At 37.0% G+C, this 12,814-nt stretch overlaps 1 protein-coding gene across 1 annotated transcript in view; it reads left to right on the top strand.

The window, feature by feature from the left end:
- Window positions 1–12,814, top strand: part of CUBN (cubilin) — a 142,212-nt gene that overhangs the window by 103,480 nt on the left and 25,918 nt on the right. Inside the window, exons 51-56 of the mRNA XM_086859110.1 lie at window positions 1,968–2,117; window positions 2,962–3,083; window positions 4,931–5,156; window positions 7,015–7,202; window positions 9,440–9,596; window positions 10,847–10,996. Coding sequence (XP_086715236.1) covers window positions 1,968–2,117; window positions 2,962–3,083; window positions 4,931–5,156; window positions 7,015–7,202; window positions 9,440–9,596; window positions 10,847–10,996 — 993 coding nt within the window. The remainder of the gene's footprint in view (window positions 1–1,967; window positions 2,118–2,961; window positions 3,084–4,930; window positions 5,157–7,014; window positions 7,203–9,439; window positions 9,597–10,846; window positions 10,997–12,814) is intronic.

Raw genomic sequence — 12,814 nt, 5'->3', positions numbered from 1 at the left:
AGAGAAAGAAACAGTAAGATACATTTGCTTTGTTACTCATCTGTTCCTGCCACTCCCACTTTATCATGAACCTCAGGCCTCCAGGCAAGACAATCAAAGAAAAGGAAAGAAAGTGCAGTCTTGCTTTGTTCTACACAGTTTTGTCATCTAAATAGCAGTGTCCATTTTAGTGCTACTAATCGACCTCCAGTTTCCCAGCTAGCCTGGTGTCAAAAGCAGAATGTCCTCATTCATCTGTGTATGCTGACAAGTAACATTTAATGAGTACTGAGATGCAGTAGTGCAGAATACCACTGGTATTAAACATTCAGGTGCTGTTTAAGAATCTTGACACAGCAGATGCTGTAGTTAGGGAAAGGTCCAACTCTACTTGAAGTTACCCAAGAGACCCCAGGTGGATCTGAGTTGTGCAAAATTATTTTGTGATGCCCAAAATTGTTTAGTGCATGATACAATACACTTCATGGTACTCAATAAAAATTTTTAAGAGCAGAATTGACTAATATTTAAGCTAAATGGATGGAAAAAATATTTCAATTTTTTAAGGGTAAGATATTAAGGTATTAAGTTATTAAATTACCATGCACGTGCATATAGGTTGTACATGATAATACAGCTGAGCATATTGCTATGATGAAATATACTCCTAACTTTTGGCTGTTGTAGAAGACTCTTAATTTTGTTTTTCAGACCATTCCCTTCATTTTTAATGAAATGTTACAGCACAATATTTCTGTTTTCTTTTTCTGTCTATTAACAGTCTAGATCTCTGGCCAGCTGGCCATTCATGAAAGCAATGATTGGAGTCACTTTTCACACTGAAGAGATTGAATAACCTGGTTGATATCTGTCACATAATTAATCACTTCATAATATGTACAAAAAAGAAAATGCATTTCACATAGTAATTCTAAAAGCAGTTATTACTACGTTTTCCTGAGACAGAATTTATAATTAATGTCTTCTGCTTATATAGCTCAATATAATTTTTAGTGCATGCTATCAAGACAATTTGTACCATTCTCAGTTTGTACCATGATAGAATTTTATTATATGTCCCTTTTTATCCTTGTTCTTCAAGGCATTTCAAATGGTGAATGTGTTACTTGCATATGACAGAAACAGGAAATTACTCAACCAACACGTGACTTGGAACAACTCTGAAAGGCTTTGAGAACCACCCAAAATTTCCCCCTCTTGCTCTTCACAAAAATGGCCTGTACTTTGTGCAGAGCTAGGAATTGCTTTTGAATGGAGATTTTTAAGACCAGCAACCTGCTATTATTGGAGAAGTGGACTTAGGAATGGCATTGCTTGCATATCATGAGGAATGGCTTTTAGACTTCAAGGATTTCAGCAAATGCTAGCTTATTTTTTTAATTTTTATTTTTTTTTTGTCATACAGAGAACAATGTGTTGAGCTCCCTGGGAAAGAGATGCCCACTATTAATATAGTGATGACAGTTCATGGATGGTGCACATCCCTATACAGTAGAAAACTCAAAATCCCTGTTGACTTTAATGAGGATGTCACAAAAACGAAGGTTCAATAGGTGTCCATGTTATACGGTCCTTAGGCCATCTCTTTCCACTGTTCTGCCCCAAAAGGTCTGTAGTTTTGGGGCAGAACAGTGAGGATTTTGTGTGTCTGATATGTCTGATACAACATATGAAAGTGTGCAGGAGGGCAGGAAGAGGAGAAAAGGAGCCCAGGGTATTGAAAGGATCATTGATATATCTTTGAAGAGAACTTTCTTGTTGCAGAGATTTAGATCCCAACAATGAACTGCAACACTCTGCTTATATTCATAAGAAATAATCAGTTACTAAGTGTGATATGTACTCTTCTCTGTTTTCTTGTCAAAACATAATGAATTGCATGTTTGCACTATTCCTTTGTGTTACTTTAGCTCTTTCAGGACTCAAAAAGGGCTGTGTTTGTTTTTTTTTTTTCTTTCTTTGCTTAGGGGATGCTGATGGAGAGCTAATAGCCAGACTTTGTGGTCAGGCTGCACCATCTGTGCCACTAGTTATAGCTGCCCCCCAGGTCTGGGTACACTTTGTCAGTGATGAAAACACAGAAGATAAAGGATTCTTGGCCCATTACACGTTTGAAGGTAAATGGCTTGATAGACTGCTGCCTTGGCTGACTGAGGCACTTCTGGGGAATGTTGCCAGTCATTAGGTGATAGGGAGAATAGTCAAGATGGGACCAACTCTCAGAGAGGTTCTCAAAAGTTACACAGTGCTAGCCACTATTTATATCTTCTGAAGGAAGCATGTGCTAACAGTTGAACTCTCAGATTTATTTTCTGCCTCACTGTTGGCAATCCCCAAACCACATTTGAGATTTTGCAATGCTCAGAGCAGCTGGTTGCTCTTGGGAATAGGGACATAACAGGTAATGCCAGCCAAGTTTGACTTACTTCAGATAGATCTCTGGAGTGCTAGCAGAGCTGAAATGCATTCTGCTGCTTCAACCTTTGCACTCATTTTGAAATCCACTTGAAGCCATATCAGTGCAAATTACACCACTTTGCCATTTATGTGCCAGAACAGCTACTCTTCCTGTCACAGCTGAATTTAGCCTTGGGCTTATTTGGACACATCAGAAACTTTTTTACTTCATTGTGTTGGTCCAGGGATGGCACTGGTTTGCTTAAGACTGAGATAAACAAATGATAAGGTAGAAGAGGCAGATATAAGTGTCAGCTGGCAAAGGTTTTGCAGAGTTATATTAAGTATCAGAATAAATTCAAAGTTTCAAGGTCATTGCATCCTTTTACTCAGTATTCAATGACAAAGATTTTAAAACTTGGAATTTCCTAGATAAATTGTTCATTTTTAACTCTACATCTGAAATATATTTTATTACTATCACAAGCTGAATAATCTTCCATTCATTTGATTACCGTGTTCTGTTCTGAAAATGTGTTGAAATGTTACTTTTTTTTCCTGCAGCCTGTGGTGGGGTACAGTCAGGTGAAAGGGGAGTTATCTCAAGCCCTAACTACCCAGAGCCATACAGCAATCTGAATCGCTGCTCCTGGGTGTTGGAAGCCCCTGAAGGTGAAACCATCACTGTGAGTAACATGTCACAATTGTGTGCACAGCAGACGGTGTGAGAACTAACTTCTGAGTTTTGAGGAACAGATTTGAGACAATTTGGAATACTAGAAATGTGGAATAATTAAATATCTTCCCATTGATTTTACCTAAAAGAGGGAATGAATTTAACACAACAAAACTGTTTGAAGATTGTCCTTTCTGAAAAATAGAAGGACAAGAAAAATATAACTTGACCCCAAAACAGCATTGACTTCTCCTTTAAACAATGACTTCCTGTGTTTACAAAACTGAAATAACTCATTTTATTAGATGTTCGTGGATATTCTCACTATCATGAGAATAAACATGAGGCTGAAGATTTTTCTTCTCAGTAGGAAAGTTTCAAGCCACTAGAAAGTTACTTTTGTGTCTTACTGGTTAGTCTGAAACATAATATGATTTGTGGTACATATTATGTCAATGAAACGTTGTTCCAATTTCCCAATAAGTATTAAAGGTCTGCCTGAGGTGCTGCTTTCTTGAGTTAAACTCCTGATAGACCAATCTAAGCACCTCTATGAACAAGCAGTACAAAACTTAATTCACTGAATTATTTGACTGATTCTTTCAATCACAGCTATAATCAGTGACATTTATGGTCTGGGTCAGAAAAATATCTGAAAAGCAGTTGTATGGGAACATATTGCAGATTTTCATATGTAATGTCTTTCATTACTTTCCCTATCATGTTTTCCTTGTTTACAACTACAGAGATTAGAAATTAAGACCTACAGTCCTAATTTTTCTGCTACTTGATATTCTGACCACTGCCTAAGTACTTATTTCAGGGAATACAGGATTATTTTAGTAGAACACAAGATTTCTATTTAATCCACAAACTAGTTTAAAGCAGAACTAATTTTAATCAGATGAAAGCAGATTTCTGTTTTGAAAGGACTGAATAGCAGCATGCTCAGTGAAGGCAGACTAATTTTTTCCAGTATAAGCTGCCAGTTTCAGTTGCTGGAAAAGTTCTGAATTTAAACTATTACAGCTAGATTTGTGTTTAGTCTTAGACAGGTTCTTTTGGAAAAGAAGATGCACAAAAGGTACAGGAAAAAAAAATCCTGTGTGTTTGCTAAATTTTCTACAAAGATCCTGCTATTGAAACTAGTTAAAAAGTCCCAAAACTTATGGATACAGGGCCAGGCAGTAACTAGTGTACATCACTATTTCAGCATCAACAAATCCAGGAGTCTATGGGATCAGCAATCTAAATGTTTGAACTGGAAATCCCAGTGAGCATATCTCTCCAAGGACAAATGGAATCGGTGTGGGAGGGAGACAGGGTCAGGAGCTGCCTGTCCAGCCCGCTCTGTTTATGTGATGCATCCAGGCCCACAGGAGCGAACCACAGAACTGTTTCTGTTTGGGTGGAAACAAACATTATTTTTAGCAACTGTTAGTGCATTGATTCAAAATAATAGGAAGAAAAAAATATCCAAGGCTTTCTGCTTGCATAGCTAGATATATTTCATGAACAGAAACTTTAAGTGAAGGAAAGTGGTTCAACACCTGTACATATTCAACACTGTTTTGAAGCACATAATTAGTTTCAAACATGGTTAAGACACAATGATGCCAGTTTTGAACCTATGAATTTCTCTTCCACTTCTGTCTTCAAGCTAAGTAATTACTGTTACTTATAGTGCCAAGATTCCAATCAATACTTGCAGAAAGTATCATGAAGTGAGGATCAGATTTCTGAGTGCTCCCAGAAATCATTGTACCACGATGGCCACAGGATCTGCCTGGAGTTGCTCTAAACCTTCCCCTAGAATGTCTGGTTTTAGCACCTGAATGTCACCTTTGTGTGTTGCAGCTTACTTTTACAGCCTTCCACATTGAAAATCATTCCCTTTGTAAGTGGGATTCTGTTACTATCCTGAATGGTGGCTCTCCAGGGTCTCCTGTCATAGGACAATACTGTGGAAACACCTCACCTGGGACTATTCAGTCTGGTTCCAACAAGCTAGTCATCATCTTTAATTCTGATCACTCAGTTCAAGGAGGTGGCTTTTATGCAACATGGACAGCAGAATCTTTAGGTAAGTTTGCATTAAAGAACAAAAGAAAGACATGCCATCATCTTTAGGATCCTTGAAAGATGCCACTACTAAAAAAATCAAGTGTTAATCCAGTGCTTTCTGATCTTACACAATGAATTCAAATTTGGATCAATTTTGTTCTTTTTAAACCTCCTACTGGCAGTTTCTTGATGGCTGTAAATTGATACCACCCCCATTACCCTCCCAGCAGTTGTATCTATTGTCAGGGACTATTTCACTTCATGAATAACTATTGTTCCATAGTTTGATTTGGTTTAAACAAAACTAGGAAGAAATGAGTTCCAAAACAGAGAGCCAGACAGAATATCTCAAAGAGGATGTGACACCAGTGCAAGATTCTAGAACTTCTTGCACTGTGATGGAGATGTTGGTACACTTTTGAAGGTGGTATCCATGCAGGATTGAATGGTACATTTCTCAAAGCAACCTTCCTTCTCTTGAAATTATCATCACTCTTTTATCATCACTTTGTGCAGTGTACTTCAGGAAGTTATCAAAGGACTAACGGTAAGTGTAGATGTGGCACATGATGGCAGGGCAGAAATGACTGTGCCTTCCTGGCTCAGTACCGAGCTGGCATATGCTTCCTAGTGTCACCTCCATCTGCAAACCTTCTGGCTGATCCTGATCATCTTTCTGTCCACTAGTGATGTAGCTGTATTCACACAGTTAGTTGATTGAGTGTCTTTCTAAACATATCAAGTCTATGCTTGCATGAATATACACTGTCATTTTAGCAAGTATTTGACACTGTTCCCTACTGTCCCTGAGATTTAGTGTGCAATGTAGCCCGCTCTTCAATGGTGTAGTAGATATTAGCCTACTATTAGCACTGTGCCATGTGCATAAGCAGTATTCTCTCTGAAAGTTTTCATTTCTATATACACCTAGTTTACCTTTTTCAGCTTTCTTCTTGTTTGTTCACTGAGAGTCTCCAGGTCTGCATTCTGTATGTGTGACCAAAACTTGGCTTCACATCCTTCCAAACACAATTGCCATTTCTAACAGAGAAGAATGAAAAATATCTTCTTTTTAAGCCTATTATATATTTTTTAAATTAAGAGGAAAAACAGTAGGATGTTACAATTCTTTTTTTTTTTACTCCTTACTCATCCTTCTACTACACTGTATCTAAATAAAAAGGGGCTGCTTGTATTGTATGCATAGCCCTAATAAATTATTCTTGGCACAGTATTTGCAAATATGTTTCAAATTAACTAAACTTATTCTGTAAAAATCTGTAAAATCATGCACTGCCAAAGGGCCATGACCATTCATGACTGTTCCTCTTTATAAATGAATCTGTTAGCAATTTTTGAAGCATGTTTTTCAGCCCATCCCATAATCCCACTGAAATCCACAGGGCTGCCTAGGCTGGGGAAGTCACCATTTTGCCCTGGGTAAACGGATGTAGCTTGAATAGATTCACATGTGGAACTTCAATATTTGCATAGAGTACTTTTCTGAATGGCTGTCACAATGTGCATGCAGGGGGGTGTGGGGAGAAATCTGCACAGTCTCAGATGTATTCCTGAGCCCTGAACTCTTTCAAAGCAGTATTCAGTTGAAATTGTCAGGAGTATATAGATGGACCTTGAAAAAGGCTATGAAGTGGTAAGAATGAGCTTGTGAAGAAAATACAGTGAAGTCAAAGAGTGTAACTACCTCCCTGCTGCAGGGGTGAGAGAAAGAAAATCAAAAGGGGTGAATGAAGTTTCAGTGAGTATCAGGGCTTTCCACTCTCACTTTTGCAGCCACAGAAGCAAACAACCATTTAAAGCTGAACACCTCTCAAAAACATTTGAACATTTCTCCCATCTGTTGCCATTTTTTCCAGGCTGTGGTGGAATCATTCATTCAGATAATGGTACAATCAAGTCCCCTCATTGGCCCCAAAACTTTCCCATGAACAGCAGATGCACCTGGACCATCATTACACATGAAAGCAAACACTTGGAGATGAACTTCCACAGTAACTTCCAGATTCCAGATAGCAATGGAAGCTGCCAGACCAGTTACGTGAAGGTAAAATAATTGTTGAGGTTAGATCAGCAGAGCAGTGTTTTAAGAAGTTATGATTTCAGAATCCTGTTTTGTATTTTTTATGGTTTGGACTGTCAAGGCACAAAACTTGGGAAATGTAAACTGAAGTCCTTGTATCATACAGTCCATTTTCTGCATGCTTTGTAAACTGGCCTGTATAAAATTTTAATTTTCATAGGTTCTTGAGGTTCCACCTCCAGGAGGGTCCCATCAGCCTACACACATCCCCAGAAATGAAAAATATAAAAAAGGCATATATTATTTCAGAAGAAGAAGAAAATAATAAGAAAATAAAGTATAAAGAAAAGTTTCCTTAAATTACTCCAGTGAAGAAAATCCCATGAATTTTACACTATAATTCTACCAATCTTCTTTATAAGAATTTAGACTGTCCTGGTTGTTTAGACTTCTTTTTTTAATTGCCAGAAACAAAGATAGCAATCTGGTCTTTCATATGTTGTCAAGAGCCATTGTTTTCAAAGAAATAGAATAGAGTGGACATGTCTTGAATTTTTCAGTATAATTTTTCTTTCAGGCATTTGGCATATGTTCAGTGGTTTTGTGCTCATTTTCTCCACAGCAATACAACTCCCACTTCAAATAAAGGGCAAAGATAATTTTTGAACATGTAGGAAGACTTGAGTAGCTGTACATCTGATCTATACCAACCAACTTACAAATTGTGGTTGCACTCATTTTTTAAGGCTGTGAAAAAAACCCCACTGCTATTAGATTTGTCTTTTCATAACCTGCTCCAGCAATTAATTGATGCAATGTTACAATACATTTCATTAATATAAAAGTCTTTATGCCACTCAGTAAAAATATTTAATTTTAAATTCCTTAACTGCTCTGAATGACATAAACAAAACTATGTCAATTGGTGATTTTCTCCATAGAGAAAGATCTGAAATTTTTGATGTGCACTTCCTTTTTCCAAATATCTAATTTGAAATGTACAAAGCTGTCTGAAAAGCTGTAGAACAATGTGAGTTGCTTCCATTTATTCCAAACTGAGCAGCCAGAAGAGTGTAATCCAAAATCAATAGTGACTTAGTGACTTTGCAAAACCTTGGCTGGGCTATAGACTATAAAGTAATCCTTCAGGCATCCATTGCCTCAAACACCTGGTCACATGAATGAGGTGATTCATTCATACAGACTAACCCTTGGATAACCCTTTCCTTTCTAGGATGGTCACTTGGAGAAATCACAGTTTCATATGGTTGTACTAGTTCCACTCAATTTCCTCCAAACACATTATTTTAAGGATCAGATATGATATATTTTTGGTATAAACTACAGTAAAAAAACTGTTCAAACACATCAACAAAAATGTTTTGGTTTTTTTTATTAGAGTAAATAATTCATTACTTAAACAGACATTTTAAATCCTGTCAATAAACATGAATCAGAATTCAGGAAAATATTTAAATGTTTAGGAACATCAAACATTTATACCTATGTTTCATTTTACATGTGTCCTGAAATTCAGCACTTAAACTGTGAGCCTCAAGCACATATATAAGTAATTACCTGAAGAGGATTTCACCTACCTAAATGTCCATGTGCTTTTTAGGATCCATGGTTTGATTGAGCTTCAACTCTCAATTTGTACAGTTGTAGTAATACTTTAAAACATAACTTTTTTTTCTTTATTATATATATATATTTAATTTTACTATTTTAGTAACTCTTTACTTGATTTGATACTTGTCATTGAAAAAGTGAATACAAAATAGAAAAAAATTATTAGCATCACTAGGTATTATCTGATGCCTATATATTACCCTAGCGTGACAGCTTTGATTTTTATTTACTGAATAACATAAGGATTGCATGCATATTCATAGGTTGTGTGGAGTTAAGTACGCATAGACAAAATGAAAGTAGGTAATGATATGCATAAAATGTTTTTCTCTTGTCCCCTGGATCTGATCTACATTTGCTCTGTTACTAGCAAGGATTCAATCAAATGACATCAACATGCCCTTCAGACGTCCCTGGCAACCTAAGTTATTCACTGTGACTCACTACTTGCAGGAACCTTTTTGTCACCACTGACTGTGGTAATTAGCTCCAATTTAGACCTCTTACATTCACTGTGAGATGAATCCTAAGTCTACGGAAGGAAAAATTACATATGTAATTCCTGTTGGGTTCCCACAAACTACTTTGACTTTGCAAGCACTAAACCATTTCCAATCTGACCTTGCCAGGTGTGGAGAGGAAATAATGAAGAAGCAGCAGCTTTGTTAGCCACAGGATGTGGAAGTTCAGCTCCTGATCCTGTTGTTGCTCCAAACAATGTGATAACTACAGTATTTCAGTCTCAGGATGCTCCTGCGCCAGGTTTCTCCGCATCTTTCACAAGCAGTAAGTAATATTAAAACCAGATGGCTGTTTAATTGGTCCATTTGGGATTAGTTTGACCTGTGTATAGCAATTCAGACCCTAGTCCAACAAGGCATTGAGGCTTCTGCCCAGATATATAAACCAAGAGTTTCCATACTGAATGCAAAGATCTTTAGTGTCGGACTTGCCCAAGATGCAGCTCTGATTTTGTAGTTATTCTCAGCCACCTTTGCCTTTTCAGTGTGCTGAAAAGAATGAATAGGCTTTAAATTTTAAAAATTCATAATTAAACTTCATGGAAGCTAAAGCTTTAATTTTTTTAAAAGACATTTCTTTAACCATGGCATGAGCTTTGTGATGGTCAAACTCACCAGAAGTAGAAGAGGTACTGCTCAGCTGCTGCTGGTTGCTTGGGGTTTTTTGTAGGATGCTGGCAAAGGAAATGACTTGCCCTTCAAGACATTCTGCTTAAAACAGCAAGAAACTAAGTGCTTTAAGGGAAACACCATGGAATCATACAGAATTCTGACTTGAAACCACTTTTGTTTTTATAATGTTTGCACTAGCATTGTCAGTAACATCTAATAATCTCTTACTGGAGACAGTCGGAGGCTTCATATGCCCGCTCCTAATCTTCTATCAGCATTTCACTGTGCACGGCATTCTTTTAAGCTTTTGTCTTAAAAAAGAGAAACAAAGTCATTAGGATCTGATGGAGCTCCATGAAAATGAACTGTTCTTTGTGCCTGAAAACTTCTGGGTGGAAAACCTTTCCTGCCTCTGCATACAGCAAAGCAATCCAGAGGTGGCTTTATGGCAGACTGCATTCTCCTGGATGTCAGGCATGAAACAAGAATGGCACCACTTACTCTAATGTGGGCATTTTCAAATAAGGCTGAACAGCTCCTGTGCCCCAGTAACCCCCCCCTCCAATTCAGGCACTTTTGTATGTACTGTGAGATTTTGAATTGTGCAGGCTCCACACCCACTAGAACAGCAGTGCTGGGTCCTTCTGGTCAGGGGCTGCAGACCTGTGGCCTGGTTTTATCCAAGAGTGTGACACTCCAGGTGGGGAGGCCCTACACTTCCCAAGAATGCTGCTCTGGGTATGTGTAAGACCTGCTTTTGCCATCATGATATATGGTACCCTCCCTGATTTGTTTTTTTCCAGGAGAGATGAGGTCCTTGTGGACATTATTGGGTTTTGTACTGTAAACCCAGAATAGTTTTATCACCTGGATTATAACTGTGCTTTATTTATTTGATTGCAGGATGCGGAGTAAATTTCACCAGCCCTGAAGGTCGTATTATCTCTCCAAACTACCCTAGTCAGTATGATAACAACCTGAACTGCAATTATATTATTGATCAGGGACCACAGTCACTGGTGATCCTAGAATTTGAGACTTTTCACTTGGAAGGTAATTGGTTCTTCATAATTTCAGTATATATTATGAAATGTAATTTCTTACTTGAAAACATACAAGTCTTCTATCATTGAAAATCACTGATGGTGTAATTTGCTGGCTGGCCACTTCTGGAAATCTTTTACAGACAAACATTTATAGTTTTCAGGGTTAGGTTTTGAGTCACTGAAGTCTTCCAGAAGAATGAAGAGAGATTTCACCTGTTGAATGTCTTGCAGCAATGATTTTGGGAATGTATCAGCTTCTTGGAATATAAAAGTGACTGTGGCTAATCTGGGTTGTTTTTCCTGCCTTTTTTGTTTGTTTGTTTTTTTGTTTGTTTGTTTGCCATTGAGTCTTACAACCTTTTTATCTTAGGCCAGCTGTTTTGCTTTTAAGTGCATCTGTTCCTTAACTGGTAAAATAGATATAAATATACTCAGATGTTTTACAAGGTTGAGAGAATACAGAAATATGAAATTAGGTCCCACTATAGCAGTAGGAAATGCATAAAAGTGACTACCCTGTATATACAGTAATACAAGTCCCTCTTGTGATTATCAAATTTTGCAGCATTTAGCCAAGAAATAACAAGTATAGTATCTTGATCACATTGGTGTGAATGGTAAAGCTTTCTCAACCTTGATAAGATCATAATTTTATGTGTGGTCACGCCATGACAACTCAGAGGAATCAGTATGTCCAAAATACTTGACAGACATCACATGTTTTGAGGCCATCTTAATCTGGTTCCCTTGAAGTCACCAGACAAAGATATATTGAGTAATTCAGTACTAAGTTGGGTTGGGTGATTTGAATTCTTCTTCAAACTCATCAATAAAGGCAGAAAACAGTATTCTTTTCTTTTCTTCTTAAGTTTCCAGATTGTTTTGAATTCAAAAGTATTCTGGTTCATACTTAATTTAGGTCTGAGATAAAGTTTTGTTTTGACTATGATTTTATCAGAAATATTTTTTCATCCCCTAATACAAACCACTGCCTTAAGAATTTTTTTAAAACAAAATGTAAACCATAGAAATTATGTAATTTCTTCACATAGAGGACACTGTTATTCAGCAAATACACTAAACATTAGGCTGAATCAGATGGTGCCAATTTTGAGACCTCTGAGTACATTTACTAATCTGCATTCTGTCTGTGTACTCAATTAATTTATAAATGGATCCAAGCTTTTATTATCAAGAGGGTTAAAGCAGAGAGGTAAGTGATACAGACATAATGATAAACAGATCTAAATAAATACTGAAAATATTCTTCTTCTTGCTGGGCAATTTGTTCCTTTATTTGTATAGGTTTCCTTGGGTTACACCAACTAAAAGTCTTTAGTCACAAGAAAGAGCTCGTGGATATGAGCTAATGGACATCTGGTTAGCAAAGAGGAAGTATGACACTCTCCAGTAGTTGGTTACTAACATTTTTCACAAAATCTTAAAACAAAAAACCCTGCAGTAAAGAAAAATCACCTGGGTTTCAATTGAAACCACCATCTTGAAAATTATCATTGCAGAAATGAAAACTTATTCAGCAGTCACACTGAATATATTTAGTACATGTGCCTAAGGGTTTCCAGTGTGAACTCCATTAGTACTTTTGCAAAGGCAGGACAACGTTTGGCAGCATCTGTTAAAAACATTTCTAGCTATTCCATATGCAAGGAAGCATTGCACCTGCTTAGATTGTTGCTGAGAGTGGCCTTTAAAATTTTAACCATGCTAATACAGATGTTATAGATTGATTCTAAAGTTTAGCTGCATGTCTAATTAACATAATTTATTAACTATTTGACCTCTCAAAAGAAATCTAATTTTTAAT

Source organism: Cyanistes caeruleus, chromosome 1 (assembly GCF_971803275.1).
Source record: "Cyanistes caeruleus chromosome 1, bCyaCae1.hap1.1, whole genome shotgun sequence".
Classification (NCBI taxonomy): domain Eukaryota; kingdom Metazoa; phylum Chordata; class Aves; order Passeriformes; family Paridae; genus Cyanistes; species Cyanistes caeruleus.
The sequence above is the reverse complement of the archived record's forward strand: the minus strand, read 5'-3'. Positions and strand labels throughout refer to the sequence as shown.